This window comes from Spea bombifrons, chromosome 5 (assembly GCF_027358695.1).
Source record: "Spea bombifrons isolate aSpeBom1 chromosome 5, aSpeBom1.2.pri, whole genome shotgun sequence".
NCBI classification, from domain to species: domain Eukaryota; kingdom Metazoa; phylum Chordata; class Amphibia; order Anura; family Pelobatidae; genus Spea; species Spea bombifrons.
The window spans coordinates 66,291,855-66,312,020 of NC_071091.1; the positions used below are offsets into that span (position 1 = coordinate 66,291,855).

The 20,166-nt window shown below is 39.6% G+C and overlaps 1 protein-coding gene across 2 annotated transcripts in view; it reads left to right on the top strand.

Moving 5' to 3' along the window:
- The window catches only part of WRNIP1 (WRN helicase interacting protein 1), a 36,295-nt gene that overhangs the window by 12,092 nt on the left and 4,037 nt on the right, over window positions 1–20,166 (top strand). For both annotated transcript variants that reach the window (XM_053466855.1, XM_053466854.1), the window contains exon 4: window positions 4,866–5,071. In XM_053466855.1, coding sequence (XP_053322830.1) covers window positions 4,866–5,071 — 206 coding nt within the window. The remainder of the gene's footprint in view (window positions 1–4,865; window positions 5,072–20,166) is intronic.

A 20,166-nucleotide genomic window follows, 5' to 3' on the forward strand; every position in this document is an offset into this window, starting at 1 on the left:
AAGCAAGGCTCACCCTGGCTTGTGAAGTGGGGGGTACAGGCAACCGTCCTCACAAGCATCAGTATGAATGCATGTGATGTTTTGATGGCTCCTAATCTAGATTCCTTCCCCAAGAGCTCTAAGTACTTTGTTATATCCTAGCAGTTGGTTTCAGTTCAAATGTTTACAAGATGATTTGTGTACCTCATCCAAAGCTTGATATAGCAACAAATGACAACTATAATACCTGTCAAAAGATGAGTTTGAAACAAGACCTTATAAAGTACATATTTGGCTCTTGGAAAAGAGTAGAACCTGAAATTATATGTGTATAAATACACACACATTTTTCTTTCTAGATGTTCCTTTTTTTAAAAAAAATTAAGTATTAGATGAAAAAAATCAGTCAACATGTTGATTCTATAATTAGATGTTTCCATTATTCGTCCTATGCTGATAAATTATCTTTTTACGTAGTGTTGCCTCGAGGAAGTCTGCCAAACATGGGCAGTGTTACATTTGTCGAGTGTGTTCTTTTTTAGCAAACAAAAATCCTCCTTTTATCTCCAGCAGTGGATATCTTAAACACTTGCCTTCCTTCGCTGATAAGTTCTGTGCAAGACAAAACAGTGTTATGGTTGGACTAGGACATGCATGTTTTAGCAATCTGTCTGGAATGAAAGCATTTTGTTACCTACAGTAAGTTTAAACTAGAAATCATAAACTATGAGCTCATGAGAGCAGGGCTGCGTTCTGCATCAGTACCAGTATGTCATATCTGTTTAAGTTATTATTTTTTAATGTGTCTATTGTACTAGCACTACTTAATCTGCTGGGGCTTTTATACGTATGATCTAACCCTTTGAGTGCTGGATGTCGGGCATGTTTTGTCCACTCATTTTTGTAGTTTTATAGTAAGGTGACAACGCAACACTTTACCCAGGGATATTGTATTATATATATATATATATTTTTCAGGACAAGTCAAGCTATTTGTAGTCACCTAGTTTTAAGCCAAACCATGTATGCCAGTGTAATAATTTCAGGTAAAAATACAAAAAAATAAATTCCATTAATTTCCTTTATTTCATGCAAAGCCCATGTAGGTGACAGAACACAACAGCCAGAGTAGATGTATGTAAAAGGGGTGCTAAATAAACAATCTAGGTAGAAAATATACAGATGAGTTGCAATGTGCCAGACTGGCAATGACAAGGTGGTTTGGCACTTTAAGGCCAGTGGCCGTCTGCTGAAATAAGTGTGGCTGCACAATGCATTGCCCGGTGTGCTAGATGGCCAGCACCCGCCTGGATATGGTAAGTGGGATGGTGGCATTGCAACTAACTTCTTAAAGGTTTGTACTATTTGTCAGTATTAAATATTTGATAATATAAATGACAGTTTTTGTTTCCTAGCTACAGCATTAATATTTATGTCTTCTAATTTTGGATCTGTTCAGGTATTTTTAATAAACAATTTTCTACTTTACTTGTTTAAAAAAGACATCAGAATCCTTCCTCAAGTTTTGCTCCGTTTTCATCATTTTGGCATATTGCTTTGGTTAAGTTTTTCATCTGTTAAATTTACTACATTTGTAAATATTTCAGTTTCTAAATACTTTGTATTTCTGTTTTTATTCTCTGATGCTTGCTATTAGAATAATTTTAAAGCCGCATTTGATTTACCCAATCACATAACCACACCTGTTCTTTTATCTAATGCTATGAGACTTTTGAATTCTTGGTGCAGTAGGATGATCTCGTAAAGCTGTGCAGATTTACATGTCTGGCAACTTTGGCGTTGTCGCTGAAGAGCGTTCCCATTCACGCTATATAATCCTGATTGTCCCCAGCTGATCTACATTGTACTGCTGGAGGGAAATGTTATACACACAGACTTATTCTTAGGCCAACTCTTTAGTAACAAAAGGAACATTTTCAGACATCATCTAAAATGTTTATCGGCAGGAAACTTGCCAGAGTCCTTCACTATTTTAGACCAGGGCTCGACAAATCCCAGGTCGCCATGGCAACTGAGAATTTTGTCCTGGCACCTAGGTGTTTGTCAGCTTGTTACATCCCCCAAAAATGCCCCCACGTTGCCACAATCGTGGTGATCGCGGGGGCGCTGCTGCTGTCTGTCCAGGTGTCTGGGCAGACCAGCACAGCCACCCCGAGCCTGTGATCACTCCCACGTGTAGGCTCAAAACAGAAGTAGTAGATGTAAATACAGTAAAGGCATTTATGCAAGCATGGGGATAGGCATAAGGCCAAGCTAGATATAGGATAAGGGCAGGTACTAAAGGAAAGTACTCAGAGGTTGGGCAGACTGGATGGGCCTACTGGTTCTTATCTGCCGTCACATTCTATGTTTCTAAAACGCGATTGCCGGCAAACCAGCAATTGCGGTTTCAGCTGCCACAGACAGCTTCAGGGAAGGGGGTTGTGTGTTGATTGGGTCCCCACACAAGTGTGGGGACCTGACACAACATCCCCCTACTGCCTGATCGCTCCATGAGAGAGACAGTGCAGCGTTAACCCCTTCAATGACACAATTGTGTATAACACATTCGTGGCATTGCAGGGGTTAACATTTGTCCCCACAAGCTTGTGGGGACTAAATATCAGTCAGTGATGTGCTCCAATGGAACATGAGCATTGAAAGAGTTAAAAAAATAATTTATCAACAAAAATTATAAAATAAAAAAAACCAACAACAAAAAACAGCACTGACCTGAAAGTCCAGGGTGCTTCCAGGTCAAATGCTGTGAGTTTAGTAAGTGGGCTGATGATGATCAGATCACTCCTGACCAACTGTTAGTTTAAAAAAAATCCTGGCTCCTAACTTTTTTGGCTAGCGCCTAGATTCACAACAAATTTGTCAAGCCTTGTTTTAGACAACCAAGTGTTCCAGGAGAACATTTAACTTCTGTGCATATTGCGCAACCCAACTTGAGCATGGACATTTGGCTGTGAAAACTGAACTCTCAACAAATCACAAAGGCAAGGAATTGCTTAGGAAATGTATGGGGGGGGGCTGCCTTCAGCTTGTTCTTTCAAATCTAACTTAACTTAGCACAGGACTTTTGAATATCTATGTCATCTTTGTAACTTTTTGGGCATGAATTTTAATCACGTTTGCTGCTTGGGTTCTTTTTTTCCCTTGTATACCATTGACAGACTATGGGTACATCTGTCTTTGTGTTGTGACGTGCGCAAGAGGACTTTCCATCTACTTTGTTTCCTCTGTGTTGTGGTTTTTCTTTCCCAACATGCTGTTATTTCCCAATACTTGGAGAAGCTCTGCCACCTGGCAGCAGCAGTCATGCTGGATTTAGAACTTTACATTTGGAATTCCTCATGGCTTATTGGTAATGACCAGTGTTCCTCAAACAGATCAGACGCTTCTTTCGCAAGCTGAATCCTTATGATTAAAGCCTTTATCACCAAGAGATGTTTGCCGTTAATGACGCCGCACTGTATCAGCAATCTGCCTTTTGCCATTTATGGTGTGCGACTTTTGGAAAAGGTTATAACAGGATAGCATTTTACACATTAGTAAAATTTGATTGCGTTTTTGAATACTGAGACCAAATTAATTGTAGAAAAATATAAACTACTTTGCTCCAGAATATAGACACTTGTAATTGAAAGTCTCTTTTTCTGGTAGGTCTTTATTTGTTAACATGGGGTTCTGTTACTGAATTCTTCTTGTATTGATTACTATGACTCCATTGACCGGAAAAAGTGGATAAATGTAGGGCTGTAAAAAAAAAAAAGTGGTTTATGATATAGATTTAAAATGATTGATTTTGCAGCATTTGAACCAAGTGAAGCTTTTGCTTTTAACACAATTCATAAAATAATAAAAATGACTGATTATTTTGTAAAATGCATACTGGATCAAGATTTATTTATTTATTTATTTATTTATTTTTTTAACCAGGGAGTAAACATATATGTATACGTGCAGTAACCCTGTATGTATGTGTATATATATGTGTATATATATATATATATATATATATGTATATATATATATATATATATATATGTGTGTATGTGTATATATATATAAATGTGTATATGTGTAATCGGTGTATATTACACATTATTACACTGTGAATATTCATGTATTAGTCCAAGAGAAAATTGAGTATATACTTTGTTTATTTGGCCAGCTTATAAAAAGATGTACAGATGTGCAGGACCCCAAAGGTCACTTTTTTTTCCCTGAAAGCTTTTATATAACATTTTTATTTTATTTTAAATATTGGTCCAATTAAAGGTTTAAACTTACACTAAAGACTTGGATATCTTAGACAAAAACAATGGGAGAAATTCTGCTCCATATACTTCTGTTCTACATTGTTAATTTGCAACTGACAAAAGTATGTAAATAGCTCCATATCCCTGGCAAATAGAAATGATCTATTTCATACCTTGCCATCACAAAACATGAGGCTCATGTGCGCGTGTTGGCGTACCTTTTTGTTTCTAGACAAAATACATCCTAGGCTGTATTAAAGTACATGTAAACTTTATAATAATAAACTTTCCGAAACTCAAAAGGCTCTGTTTTGGGTTATATGCATGCTTCATAGAGGCAGACTTCTGCTTTTAGCATAATTGTGGACATTCAAAAATCAACCTGCTGCAAGATTTGAGTCTGTAGGAGAAAAATGTAAAAATGTACAAATGTTTTGATTCTGCCACATATATAGTTGCAGGATAATAATACCATATGCCTTGTCTTTTTATCGGTTTGTAAACACTTGATTCTTTTTTCAAATAAATGCGAATTTAAGTTTTATGATATTTTATAATAAATATTTTAGTAGAGCTTCAATTTTGAGTATTCAAGTAGAATGTGTGGCTTGGTTGCAGGTTCCCAGTGTATATTGAACAAAAAGCTTTAACAACTCTAGCCCACCTCTGTGATGGAGACGCCAGGACAGGACTGAATGGTCTGCAGTTGTCTGTTCAAGCCAGACTAGCCGCAGGGAAAGATCCGTTAAACGGTGGCATGGTTATAAAGGAAGAGCATATCAAGGAAGGGTTACAACGTTCGCATATCCTCTATGACCGGGCTGGTGAGTACACAAAACAACTTTTCTTAATAAGGGTGTCCTGGGGATTTAGCATGTTCTGGGGTTACTGAAGTGGTGTCAGCAAATTGCAAATGACACTTGGCTTGGCAAGAAAGGAGAGCTGCAAATGTCCAGATCTCGTTTTAAGAAAGACCACATCTGCGGAATCGCTTTGCCGTAATAAAGGATGCTTTTTAGCTATACCCGTAACCTCTCAATAGGTTTATAATCTCACATAAGAAGTAGACTCCTGCTGAAGCCCTGCTTATAATTTAGAATTAGCACAAATTTAAACAGCCTTAGAATTTTCTTTGCAGGTTTCATAATAATTTGGGGAAAATCTTAGGTGTATAAAACTCCACGGTATAGTGCTGGTAGTACTGATCCGTCTGAAATCATGGGCCTCTTTGTGAAGTGGTTGCGTTCTAGAGGTCTGAAACCAAAATGTAAAGCAAATAAATATATAATCTGCCCTTCCAAACAATTATGAACTTTTCACTTTTACCATTTAATGTATACATTTCCAAAATCTGTAGAGATCTAAGTGTTTAGAGGGATAGAATTTCCCCTATTTGTCAGGTTATCAACAAAACTAAATCCTCATGGAAACAGCATGTTTCTGCTCCCTTTTCTTTGCAGTGGTGTCAAGAGTGAAAAATGGTGTAAAATGATCTACAGATAAGCTCAGGCTTTGGATAGACCTGCAAAGCAATGTATTTCTAGAAAGGTCTTATGATGTTATCCTCTTAAAATGGTTATTTGTAATTGGAGATTAATTTATGCTCCGTCGTTTTGAACGGGCTACTTATTGGAGTTAGAACATTAAACTTCAGTCACATTTAAATCCTCCCGTGGTTGCCTCTACATTCTACTTCTATTCATGTAAACTGTGTGCCATTATCCCCTTTTCTATTTATTGGTGTCAAAAGAAACTGTAAGGTGACAAATGGGGTAAATTAATCTACAAGTACTTCCTAGGTAATTGCTTCCACCAAGGAACACATCTTCAAATGCTCCAGTAAATCCAGGCAAATCATTCAGAGAAGTAACAACCACAAAATAGTGTAGAATGTTAATTATAAAAAAAAGTATGTGTGTGTGTGTGTGTATATATTTATATAATAACGGCATTCCACCTATTTAATGTGAGTATATTTTTTAAACGTTCACACTATTTGTATTTTCATGGTATTTGTGTCTGTGGATTTCACAGCTGTTTTGATGGCAGGTGGTCACATAGATGTATGGCTTCTCCATTGAAAAGTTACCAGGACATAGTTATTCGGTTGAGGGAGACTTTTGCATTCCTTCTAACAACATAAGACCGTGATTATCACTGTGATACATGATACACAGGGAGAAGCTTTTACTGTTAGTGAGACTGTGCCCTGTGTTGGGGCGACAGGGGAAAGTGCTCGAAATTCTTTGTCTGTGCTGAACTTGGAGTTTGCCAGTCTGCATTCTCCTCCCTGCGCTACATACCGTATTTGCCCGATTATAAGACAAGGTTTTTTCCAGAGCAAATGCTCTGAAAAATACCCCTCGTCTTATAATCGGGGTCGTCTTATAATCAGACCTCAAATAGGTCTTACTATGAGACTAAGATCCAGATCCCCCGCAGCAATGCAGGAGACCTGGATCCTCCTGTGTTATCCCCCCCAACTTATCGGTGCTTCTGAGTCCCCGTTGCTTAGTCCGGGAAGCGTGTGGAGCTCTACGCGCTGCCCGGACTAAGCACCGGGGACTCAGAAGCACCGGTAAGTTTGGAGGAGGGAGGGGGAGGGAGTGTTAAATGGGGGGGCACAAGGCATTTCTGGAGGCAGAGTGCTCTGTGAAATGCCTTTTAACCCCCTTAATGCCACTCTGCCTCCAGAAATTCCTTTCTACCGTCTATACGCCACTCTGCCTCCTGAAATGCCTTATACCTCCCTATATGCCACTCTGCCCCATAATATGCCTTTTAACCGCCTAAATGCCAGAGTGGCATATAGGGGTATGAGGCAGAGTGGCACATAGGGGGTGAAAAGGCATATCAAGGGGCACAGTGGCATATAGAGGGTTAAAGGATTATCATGGGGCACAGTGGCGTTTAGAGGGTATAAGGCATTTCTGGAGCAGAGTGGCAAGCCTGGGGGCAGATGTGCATAACTGGGGGGCAGGTTGAAAAAAGGAAATAAAAACAAAATATTTTTCTCAATCATAGCTTTTATTAACAAACAATTGTTCACATAGTTTAGATGAATTAACATTTACTGGTAAAACTTTTTTTCCTATAGGGTCGTCTTATATTCAGGCTTTTACTCAGATTTTGGGGGGTCGTCTTATAATCGAGCAAATACGGTAGTTACCAGCGATATATGAAAACCATTGCTGCTTGTAATTCATGTTGGCAGATGTAATGGTGTTTTCCATCAGGAACGATTATCCCTCTGCAATGTAATATCTTCCCTGCTTAGAGAAACAAGACTTTAGTGCAAAATGTTTTTGGTGGTACTCTGTTTGTTTGAAGATCATGACGCTAACGTTGGCCACTGCATGAACATATCGCAGTATCTCATGTCATTGAGTCCCAAAATAAATTAAAAAATACTCTGCATTACCTGGATTTCTGCTTGTGGTGTCTTTGTTTGCATAATCATGCATTGTGGGTTACAGACCAAACCCCAATTATCCCCTGCACATGGGCTCCTACCCGACCTGATCACCCGAGTCCTGACAATGTCCCGCACTTCTTCTCATGCCTCTTCTTGTACGTCTGTCTTCTTATTTCAAACACTTCTCCCTATGATAAGCTCTGTTATCCAAGTGCTTGCGCGAAAGGATGGATCCTCCATGAGTGACAACGGACTTTGTTTCAGAATGGAAAAAGCTGAATTTCGGCCGAACCGAAAGGGCATTAAACAGCATTTGCTGTCTGTAAACAAATGGACCAAAAAAGTAAACAAAAAATGTGTACAAATAATTTACCAACAAAAAATTCCAGAATAATATCTACCTGTATAAAAGACGCCTCGGAGCCAGACATCTTGCTGATTGATAGGGGATCAAATACTTATTTCACTGAGTAAAATGCAAATCAATGTTTCAATTTTTTCTGGATGAAATACTTTTTCCTTCACCGTGTGTATATGTATGTATGTGTGTATATGTATGTGTGTATATGTATATATATATGTGTATATGTGTGTATGTATATATATATATATATATATATATATATATATATATGTGTATATATATGTATATGTATATATTAGGGCTGCAACTAACGATTATTTTAATAATCGATTAGTTGGCCGATTATTTTTTCGATTAATCGGATAAAAAAAATGAATGTAAATTTTTCATTTATTTAAAATAATTTACTAAACAAATGATGTTAAATACAAACAGCAGAATAAAAAAACTTTGATAATACATTTCTTGTCTTTATTTCCCAACCAGCCCCCCAATATATGTACATTTGAGCCCAGGCTTGCTACGCTGCCTCCCAGACATGCCATGCTGCCCCCCCACATGTGCCACGCTGCCTACCACAGCACTCCACGCTGCCTCCCACATATACCACACCACGCTGCCTCCCACATATACCACTCCACGCTGCCTCCCACATCTGCCACGCCACGCTGCCTCCCACATCTGCCACTCCACTCTACCCCCCACATGCCACTGTGCCTGATACGCCTTATACCCCCTGAAACACCACTCCATCCTCCCCAGACATGCCACCCTGCCCTCCCCACATATGCCACGCCATGCTGCCTCCCACATCTGCCACTCCACAATGCCTCCCACATATGCCACGCTGCCTCCCACATCTGCCACTCCACGCTGCCTCCCACATCTGCCACTGTGCCTGATACGCCTTATATCCCCACTCCATCCTCCCCAGACATGCCACTTCTCTACCCCCAGATATGCCACTCTACCCCAGATATGCCTTATACACCCTGATACACCACTCCGTCCTCCCCAGACATGCCACACTGCCCTCCCCACATATGCCTTATATACTGTATATGCCTTATACCCCCAGATATGTCACTTCACTGCCCCCAGGATTTAGATTCCCCTAAATTAACCCTAAACTCCCCATTAACCATAACTGCCCCTAAATTAACCCTTAACACCCCCTTAACCACAGCATCCCCTAAATTAACCCTAAAGACCCCATCAACCACAGCATCCCCTAAATTAACCCTAAACACACCATTAACCACAACTGCCTCAAATTAACCCCAAACACCCCATTAACCACAGCTGCTCCTAAATTAACCCTAAACACCCTATTAACATAACTGCCCCTAAATTAACCCTAAACACCCAATTAACCATAACTGCCCCTAAATTAACCCTAAACACCCCACTAACCATAACTGCCCCTAAATTAACCCCCACCTCCCCTAACTTTCAGTAGCCCAAATATATATATATATATATATATATATATATATATATATATATAGGGCTGCAACTAACGATTATTTTAATAATCGATTAGTTGGCCGATTATTTTTTCGATTAATCGGATAAAAAAAATGAATGTAAATTTTTCATTTATTTAAAATAATTTACTAAACAAATGATGTTAAATACAAACAGCAGAATAAAAAATACATTTCTTGTCTTTATTTCCCAACCAGCCCCCCAATATATGCACATTTGAGCCCAGGCTTGCTACGCTGCCTCCCAGACATGCCATGCTGCCCCCCCCACATATGCCACGCTGCCTACCACAGCACTCCACGCTGCCTCCCACATATACCACACCACGCTGCCTCCCACATCTGCCACTCCACGCTGCCTCCCACATATGCCACTCCACGCTGCCTCCCACATATGCCACTCCACGCTGCCTCCCACATATGCCACTCCACGCTGCCTCCCACATCTGCCACGCTGCCTCCCACATCTGCCACGCCACGCTGCCTCCCACATATGCCACTCCACGCTGCCTCCCACATATGCCACTCCACGCTGCCTCCCACATATGCCACGCCACCTCCCACATCTGCCCCTCCACTCTACCCCCCACATGCCACTGTGCCTGATACGCCTTATACCCCCTGAAACACCACTCCATCCTCCCCAGACATGCCACCCTGCCCTCCCCACATATGCCACGCCATGCTGCCTCCCACATCTGCCACTCCACAATGCCTCCCACATATGCCACGCTGCCTCCCACATCTGCCACTCCACGCTGCCTCCCACATCTGCCACTCCACATCTGCCACTGCGCCTGATACGCCTTATATCCCGATACCCCACTCCATCCTCTCCAGACATGCCACCCTGCCTCCCAGACATGCCACTTCTCTACCCCCAGATATGCCACTCTATCCCCAGATATGCCTTATTCACCCTGATACACCACTCCGTCCTCCCCAGACATGCCACACTGCCCTCCCCACATTTGCCTTATATACTGTATATGCCTTATACCCCCAGATATGTCACTTCACTGCCCCCAGGATTTAGATTCCCCTAAATTAACCCTAAACTCCCCATTAACCATAACTGCCCCTAAATTAACCCTTAACACCCCCTTAACCACAGCATCCCCTAAATTAACCCTAAAGACCCCATCAACCACAGCATCCCCTAAATTAACCCTAAACACCCCATTAACCACAGCTGCTCCTAAATTAACCCTAAACACCCTATTAACATAACTGCCCCTAAATTAACCCTAAACACCCAATTAACCATAACTGCCCCTAAATTAACCCTAAACACCCCACTAACCATAACTGCCCCTAAATTAACCCCCACCTCCCCTAACTTTCAGTAGCCCAAATATATATATATATATATTACATACATATATATATATATATATTACATACATATATATATATATATATTACATACATATATATATATATATATTACATACATATATATATATATATTACATACATATATATATATATATATATATATATATATATACACACACATATATATATACACACACATTATATATATATATATATATATATATATATATATATATATATATACATACACATATATATATATATATATATATATATATATACACATATATACATATACTTACAGTTAGATGAGTGTCACAGCCATGTGGTTCTGGCCTGGAGAAGGAAGGGGCGGGGCCAGTTGTCACAGTGATTACAGGGAGGGGGAGTAAGTAGGAGCTTCTGCTGTGAGACGGTGAGTCAGACTAAACGGATTATATAATGAGGGGGATTTTTCAGAGCGTTTGCTCTGAAAAAACCCTCATTTGATAATCGATAATAATCGATTCAACTAATCGATAATGAAATTCGTTGCCAACGAATTTCATTATCGATTATTATCGATTTTATCGATTAGTTGTTGCAGCCCTATATATATATATATATATATATATATATATACACATATACTTACAGTTAGATGAGTGTCACAGCCATGTGGTTCTGGCCTGGAGAAGGAAGGGGCGGGGCCAGTTGTCACAGTGATTACAGGGAGGGGGAGTAAGTAGGAGCTGCTGCTGTGAGACGGTGAGTCAGACTAAACGGATTATATAATGAGGGGGATTTTTCAGAGCGTGTGCTCTGAAAAAACCCTCATTTTATAAACGATAATAATCGATTCAACTAATCGATAATGAAATTCGTTGCCAACGAATTTCATTATCGATTATTATCGATTTTATCGATTAGTTGTTGCAGCCCTAGTATATATATGTATATATATATATATACATATATATATAATATAATATAAATACACACACAAACACTTGTGCAAATGGACCAAAAATAATTTGGACGTTTTTGTGTGTGTGTGTATATATATATATATATATATATATATATATATATATATATATATATATATATATATATATATATATATATATATATATATATATATATATATATATATATATATATATATATATATATATATATATATAGTGTGTGTGTGTGTATAATTTTCTTCACTTTGGTTTTTGAATGCCCAGATGCCTCTCATGTGTCACTTGGAAGGGACATCTCCTGCAATCCAATATTTCGCAGCTTGGTCTTTGGATGGGCCTGCAGAGCAATGTATTTCTAGAAAGGTCTTCTGATGTTAAACTGGCTATGCGTAATTGGAGATTATTAACTTCTGCTCCATCATTTTGAAATGAAACAGCCATTTTAATGCGTGGGAAGAAAGATGTAACGTGAATAACCCAACAAATAACATAGTGGCGTGGCGGTATTCGGTGCCCAGTTTTGCTGAATTTTGAGTATGAATATGTTTTCATTAAAAGTATTAGTTGTTTTTCACTAATCTAAAATCGGGGAGTATTATTGATTGGGGCGAACTGGCTCCAAAGTGATGCAAATGTACTCACGCATTGGTGCTCAGACGACATACATGTATTGGTGCCATTTTCATTGATTTTAATCTTAGCTCAGGTATTTGTCTCATTGTCTCCACTAACCAACTCATAATAATCAACAATTAACCTTGTAAATGGGGAAAATATATAAAATGGATAACTCAGTCTTTCTTAAGAAGTATAATAATGTAATACTTTTTTGGTAAATGTGGCTGTATAATCACTAGCACGCACATAACCCAGAGTTTCCTGGCTGTGGGTGGAAATACTTTCACAGGAAACCCTTGTCTTGTACCATTTGTTTTATCTTATACATAGTCTTATGCGGTGGAAATGTTCAGAGATGCTTGTATGGTTGGTGTGAATTTTCCTTTGCACAGTAGCCTTGAATCCCACAAAACCTCATTATGTCAAGGAAGCCGTTCTAAAGTCAAGATGGAGCCAGAGTGTCGCCTTTGTCCTTGGCACACTATGTTCAGCTGCCTGGGTGGATTGTTGCAGGCTTAATCTGCAAGTTGAAAGTGTGATTGCTAGCACATGGAACAGGCACGTTGTGGAGCCTGGCACGATAATGAGAACATACCAGCGAATGCTTTTGTGAAGTATATGATTAAAAATAGCTGTCATCGGGAATCCCTGCATTTAAGGTTACGCTTCAAAATATATAAAGATTGGCCCGGGCAGCAAAACGCAGGTGGGAAAAAATTATGTATAACTTAAAAATACCTTTTGTGTTTTAAAAAAAGATGACTTATGCTTTACTGGCATTTGCTAATACATTTTTATAGGACCAGTGAGTGAAATTGAAAGAATAACAGAGCCCAGAGACTGAGAATCCTCTGCCGATTGGTACTCTGTTTTGTAGTGGATGTTGGGGCTGGTAATTGCCTGGGCTACTGGCAGCACAGACTGTGGGCTAGTTTCTGTTTCTGACACGTTCATGCTGGTCCTTCACAGTTGTGATTGAACACCAAAAATTTTAGATACGATGTTCCAAGAGAATGTGCAGTTTGTTTATCTTTACTAATACTGTAATTGTTGCATTAGTGGTAACACTGACACCAAACATTCCATAACATAGTTATTCTTTATATCCGCTGCATGTGCACATGGATGTCGTTGTTATAATGGAGCCTATGGCTTGTCAAGCTCAAGTTCTTGCTAGGAGGCTAAGGGTACTGTCTGCATTCAGGAATGCTTATCATATGCATGTTTAAATTCCCTTACTGTATTAGCCTCTACCACTTCTAACGCTGTCCTTACCTAACGCACGCTCATTAAAGTAGAATCTTGCCTCCTCATAAATATTTGAGAGGAAAAGAGTATTTCTGAATGAATTAATGTTCCATAGTGGTGATGGGATTGATGTAAAAATCTACGGCAGGGGCATCCTAAGTGCAGCCCGCCAGCCAAATGTGGCTTGCTGGACTTCGAGGTGCATTGCGGCAGTTACATTGCCGCCTCCACCGTCCGCTTAATGATTTGAAGCGGCCGGTGTGCAGGCACCATGCCCCCTGGTGCCTTAATGAGGCTCTTCGTCCCATCCATTTGAAGACGCGACATAACGCTCAAGGGGGCGGGCTCACACAGAAGGGGGGCTGCCTTGGGGCAACAATTAATACAAAAAGGGGGCGGTTGAGGGTTATAAGCACACAACAGGTTGGTTGGGGCATCACATAAATCAGTACAAAAGGGGGAGGTGGCTGTTTACAATACACATGGGTATGAGAAGCATTACATTAACCAGTACAAAAGGGGGTGGGGGCATCAATACACAAGGGAGGGAGGCTGGCTGGGGTCATTACATAAAAATCAACACATGGGGCAATACACAAGGGTGTGGGGGAGTACATTAATACTAAAGGGGGCCTGGTTGGGGCATCAATACACAAGGGGGCAAACACACAAACAACAAAAAAGTGTGGAAAGCATTTTTTTATGCCTTGTATAGCTTAACCCATCCTGATGCAGGTGTTGGTGTGGCAGAGCCTGCCCTGGTGTGTATGTTTGCCTAATATTGTGTAGGCACCCCATTTGCCGCAAAAACAGCCCTGACCCATCAAGGCATGGACTCCACTAGACCCCTGAAAGTGTGCTGTCGTGTCTGGCAGATCCTTTAAGTCCTGTAAGTTGCAAGGTGGGGCCTCCATGGATCGGACTTGTTTGTCCAGCACATCCACAGATGCTCGATTGGATTGAGATCTGGGGAATTTGGAGGCCAAGTCAACACCTTGAACTTGTGTTCATCAAACCATTCCTGAACCAGTTTTGCTTTGTGGCAGGTTGCATTATCCTGCTGAAAAAGGCCAATGCCATCATGGAATATGATGTCCATGAAAGGGTATACGTGTTCTGCAACAATGCTTAGATAGGTGGTACATGTCAGGACCCAAGATTTCCCAGCAGAACATTGCCCAAAGCATCAAATTGCCTCGGCTGGCTTGCCTTCTTGCCATAGTGCATCCTGGTGCCATGTGTTCTCCAGGTAAGTGATGCACATACACCTGGCCACCTTCTTCTATTGCTCTGTGGTCTAGTTCTTATGCTCACATGCCTATTGTAGACGCTTTCGGCAGTGGACAGGGATCAGCATGGGCACCCTGACTGGTCTGCGGCTGTGCACCCCCATACACAACAAACTGTGATGCACTGTGTGTTCTGATGCCTTTCTATCAGAACCAGCATCAACTTTTTAGCAATTTGAGCTACAGTAGTTCATCTATTGGTTTTGGTCACACAGGCCAGCCTTTGCTCCCTATGTGCGTCAATGAGCCCTGGCTGCCCGTGACCCTGTTGTCGGGTCACTGCTTTTCCTTCCTTGGACCACTTTTGATAGGTACTGACCACTGCAGACTGGGAACACCCCACAACAGCTGCAGCTTTGGAGATGCTCTGACGCAGCCATCACAATTTGGCCCTTGTCAAAGTCCCTCAGATCCTTTCACTTGCCTATTTTTTCATCTTCTAACACATCATCTTTGAGGACAAAATGTTCACTTGTTGCCTAATATTTCCCACCCACTGGTGCCATGATAACAAGATTATACATGTTATTCACTTCACCGGCCAGTAGTCATAATCTTATGGCTGATCAGTGTATGCATAAACAAACACACCGTCTTTTACAGGATCTTAATAACAGTGGTTTGTATTTCATGTTCTGTTTATCTGCTGTCTCTTGGCGATGCAGCTGCTGATTCAATGCTCTTTTATGTATTAAATGTCTGGGATAGCTGTCTGTCAAGCTTAATGAGAAAGGAAATTAACAGCATGGTGCTCCCAAACTGGACTATGACTACAGGGTGGTGTTGCAATGCTGAATTTTAGATTTTAATGATGTAGGCAGTCTGTCCTTAATTATCTACTTTTTTGCTGTAGGGTGATTAAAGAGAGGGGGCAGATCCAACTTTGCTGAGATTTATATTTTTTCTCTTTATTTTAATTGCGTTCTAAAAGTTTTATATTCCTATGAAGATCACGCATTGCCACTTTAATTGTTTTCCTTTTACAGAATCAATACTGTGGTGTCGGCAGCTTTAAATGTCATTTCCATTCTGGTAATGTGACAGACTGTACATTTTATGACATGATCGTGACCTGCACGATAGGAAAACATTGCCCTCTTCCATCATAGTTAGGACTGGCTATTCATTTTGTATGAACGAGAACCCTGCCTATGACGGCACTGCCGGAAACACCTTAAAGGGTTGTTCTCCCAATAAGCAACCCAATAATGCATTCAAAGAACACAAAAGAGAAGTCAGTACACCAGTAATGCTATAGAGGTGTATTAAACCAAGACTAAAGTATTTACACACATCATGAGTCATAAATTACATCTATTTGCACACCTGCATTAATAAATATACATCTGAAAACAGTATATATATAATGCAAATATACATATACAAACAACCAGAAAACAGTCAAGAAATATAATGAAACTAGGCTGTACGTGTGAAATGTTAACCAACGTTTCTTATTGAGTGGCTGCAAGACCTATGCGGGCTGGGAGGCACAGTTGTAACATGGTTTAAATCTTTCCTCACAAACAGGTCACTAAGGGTGTCATCAGGAATGTGTTCCTCAGCTCCCGCACCACTAACGTGTGGAGTGCCACAAGGATCCATTCTATCTCCCACTCTATTTGCCATATACATGCTGCCACTGGGGGACATCATCAGACAACATGGATTAAGATACCACTGCTATGCAGATGACACGCAGCTCAACCTATCCTTTACTAAGGATCCAACATCTCTTTTCAACAGATGCTTAGCAGATCTCTTAGAATGGATGCAAGCTAGCTGGTTAAAGGTAAATCCTGATAAAACAGAACTCCTGTTGATCAGAGGACAAAGGATAACTGCGCCGATCCTAGGAAATACTAACACAACTGGCATAGAATTCGGGGGTTCAGAGCTACTCAGGTCAAGTGAAGTGCGAAATCTTGGAGTACTCCTTGACAATGGTTTTTCACTTAAACGTCAAATCTGTGCTGCAACAAAATCTGCCTTCTAACACCTGAGGAATATAGCCAGGATAAAGCCCCTAATCCCACCAGAGGATACTGCCACCCTAATCCATGCATTTGCGACATCTCGTCTGGATTATTGCAACGCACTGTATGTAGGCCTCCCAGAAAAAGAATTTAACAAACTGCAGTTGGCTCAGAACGCAGCAGCCAGACTATTAACAAATCAACCCCGCTCATGCCATATTACACCTATTTACGGTCTCTCCATTGGCTTCCTATCAAATGGAGAATTCACTTTAACCCCTTAATGACAAGACTGTTTCTTACTCGTTGTGCATTGTGGGACAAAGGCTCTTTTAACATTTTTCAGTGTTGCTGTTTAGCTGTGATTTTCTTCTTTCTCATTTCTGCTCCCACACATTATATATTGGTTTTTTTTCAGGACAAACAGGACTTTCTTTAGATACCATTATTTTTATCATATCTAATTTAAGATTTAAAAAAATGATAAAATATGGTGATTTTATTTTGTTAAAAAATGACTTTTTAAACAAAAAACTTTTACTCATCTGCAAAAACTAATGAAAAACCTGCTAAATAAATTCTACTATTTGTCCTGAGTTTAGAAATACCCAATGTTTTTATGTTTTTTATTGGGCAATAAGTAAAAGTAGCATTTTGCTATTTCAAAACCATTTTTTCCGCAAAGCTGGTCATTCTGCCCCATGTGCTATTTCGGGTATCTTTGAAGCCGGCCAATTAAATTTACCCCATAAAAAGCTGGTATTTTAACCCTTTCCATGCACTAATTTTACCACCGGCCTTTGTCAAACTTTATGGTAGTAGTTTGTTTTGTATTTTTTCCACACACGTTTTACTTCAGGTATGAATTTACAGCTCCTGGTATATGTCCTTGTCAAACAACACCCCAAATGTGTGTTCATTAACATTTCCTGAATGCAGTGATACCCCACGTGCATGTGTTAGGTTAGGTGTAAGGTTGTTCGGCGACTAAAAGGCCACCTTTGTGAGGTGTGTATTTTTTGCCATTTAGACATCTGGTCAGTCTGCCCACGTCCAATATATGTGGGACATCTTTGAAGCCGGCCAATTCAATTTACCCCATCAAAACATACATTTTTAAAACTAGGCACCCTATGGGCATTTATAATGCCAATATTTTAACTCTTTCCATGCGGGAATTTTTGTGAAGCTATAGCTTGAATTGTAGGACTTGCTCATAAAAAAATTATTTTTCTTTATTTTTTGGTGACAGTGGGGAATTTTTACATGTTACCATTTTTTTTAAATTTTTTTAAAAAAATATTATCTCACTGATTAGTGAGCTGGGCTCCATTGACCTTGCATGGTTGAATGCAGTACCTGCAGTACCCCTGTTGTTGTTTCAGGATTGACACCTTTAATCAAGGGTAAATAAGATTTTATTTACCCTTGATAAAGGCATCTGTGCCTAAATATTGGGCAAGACCTCACAGGTACAGCCTAATTTGATTGTATCTCTTGACTGTTTTCTGGTTGTTTGCATATTTTTGGTGCTGTGTGCACATATATTGCAAGAGGGTTTTCTAATGATCTATTAGCCTTTTAAAGGTAGACTTTGATTATTAAACACAACGTGCCATTGGAACACAGGAGTGACGGGAGTGATACGTTTTCTCTGTATGCCAATGAAGATATTCCATTAAAATCAGCCGTTTCCAGGTACAAAAGCCGTATACAGCTATAATGTCTTCAAAGTATTTTTGATTCATTTGATATTATTTAATGGACACAATTTTCCCCAAGCATTTAAATAGTAGTGTGTATGTTTGTGTGTGTATTATATATATAATATTGCATGTAATTCATCTTAACACTGAATCCTCTCTATAACTCATGCGGGAATGTGCAGTACTGCCTAACTGTCATCAGCTGCTGTTAGTCTGCGCAAGCAGAGTTAATGAAATGCGGCTCAAATTGCAAGGAAAAAAGTTTGACTAATTACTGTAAAAACTGGTTTGGCTCACCTTTTAACCCATAGAGTGCCAGCTACAAAATAAAATTAAAGTTGTAACAGAAACTGTGAGGGGAATTGAAGTGTTTGCATTCTGCCAACTGGTCTATTGGTAGATCAGCTGCTAAGCTCAAGGCTGAAAAAAAACATAGGTCCATCAAGTTCAGCCTTTTCCACATCTACTAATTGCTGTTGATCCCGCAGTTAAAAAATATACATGAAAAAAAGAAGTAAGAAAATACAATTATCACAATACGTTTATTTGTATGGTTTTAAGCAAAAATGGCCAGAATACTGATGAGCGAGTGATGAGGTTTTCTGCTCAAAGTCAAAAATGTGTGTCATAGGTAGAGATGTCAAATTTCTGGAAATTCATGGGAAAAACCTGTTTTTTTTTTCCTGGAAGAAATTAAAATTTAAAAAAATGCAGAGTGGAGTAGTTTTACAAATGTAGTATCATTTTGTTAAACTGCGAACATGAAATGCAGTGGATATAAAAGTATCATGCTTGAAATAAAAGTGCATTGAGTAAATAATAAGCAAAAAATGGCTTTGGAAAAAACAGTTTTTTCCCAATATTTGCTTTTTTCCCTGTTCAGAGGTGGAAACATGTTGGCATGCATGTGGGCATATGTATTTTTTTCCTAGCGTTTGCATTCTAAGCTTAATGGAATGGATTTTAACACTTTCGTATATGTGCCTACACTATGCTATATTGTGTACTGTGACATTCACGGATTAAAAAAAAAAAAACTAGTTCAAATCTGAAAATAACAAAACCTGCTCTTAAAGAATAGAAATAGTTTAGATAACTTAGCTTCACGTTACTTCAACAGCAATTTGACTGCGTGCCTAGAAACCAGTAAAGCTAGGAGAAAGATCAGAAAGAACAGCTGGGCAAGCACCAAGGGGCCATAGAATATAAACGCCCATCTCAGCTGTGTGTGAGATTGTCACCTAAATGTAACTACAGCAGAATTCTGGAATCTGGCTTGGTCCTTTTTGGGGGATAAATGTGCTCTGGCGCATATATATATATATATATATATATATATCTGCCTTGCACAACCTCCTGTCTGAGGTCTCAGAGAAGATACCTATGCATATATCCCCTGTGCCTAGTACCAACTCCACAATAAGGTGTGTATGCAATGCAGTGAAGGAAGTGCATTCCAATGGAATGATCCCAAGCAGCAAATGCTGCAAAACTGAGGCAAATTTATTTGGAATCGTTTCATGACTTA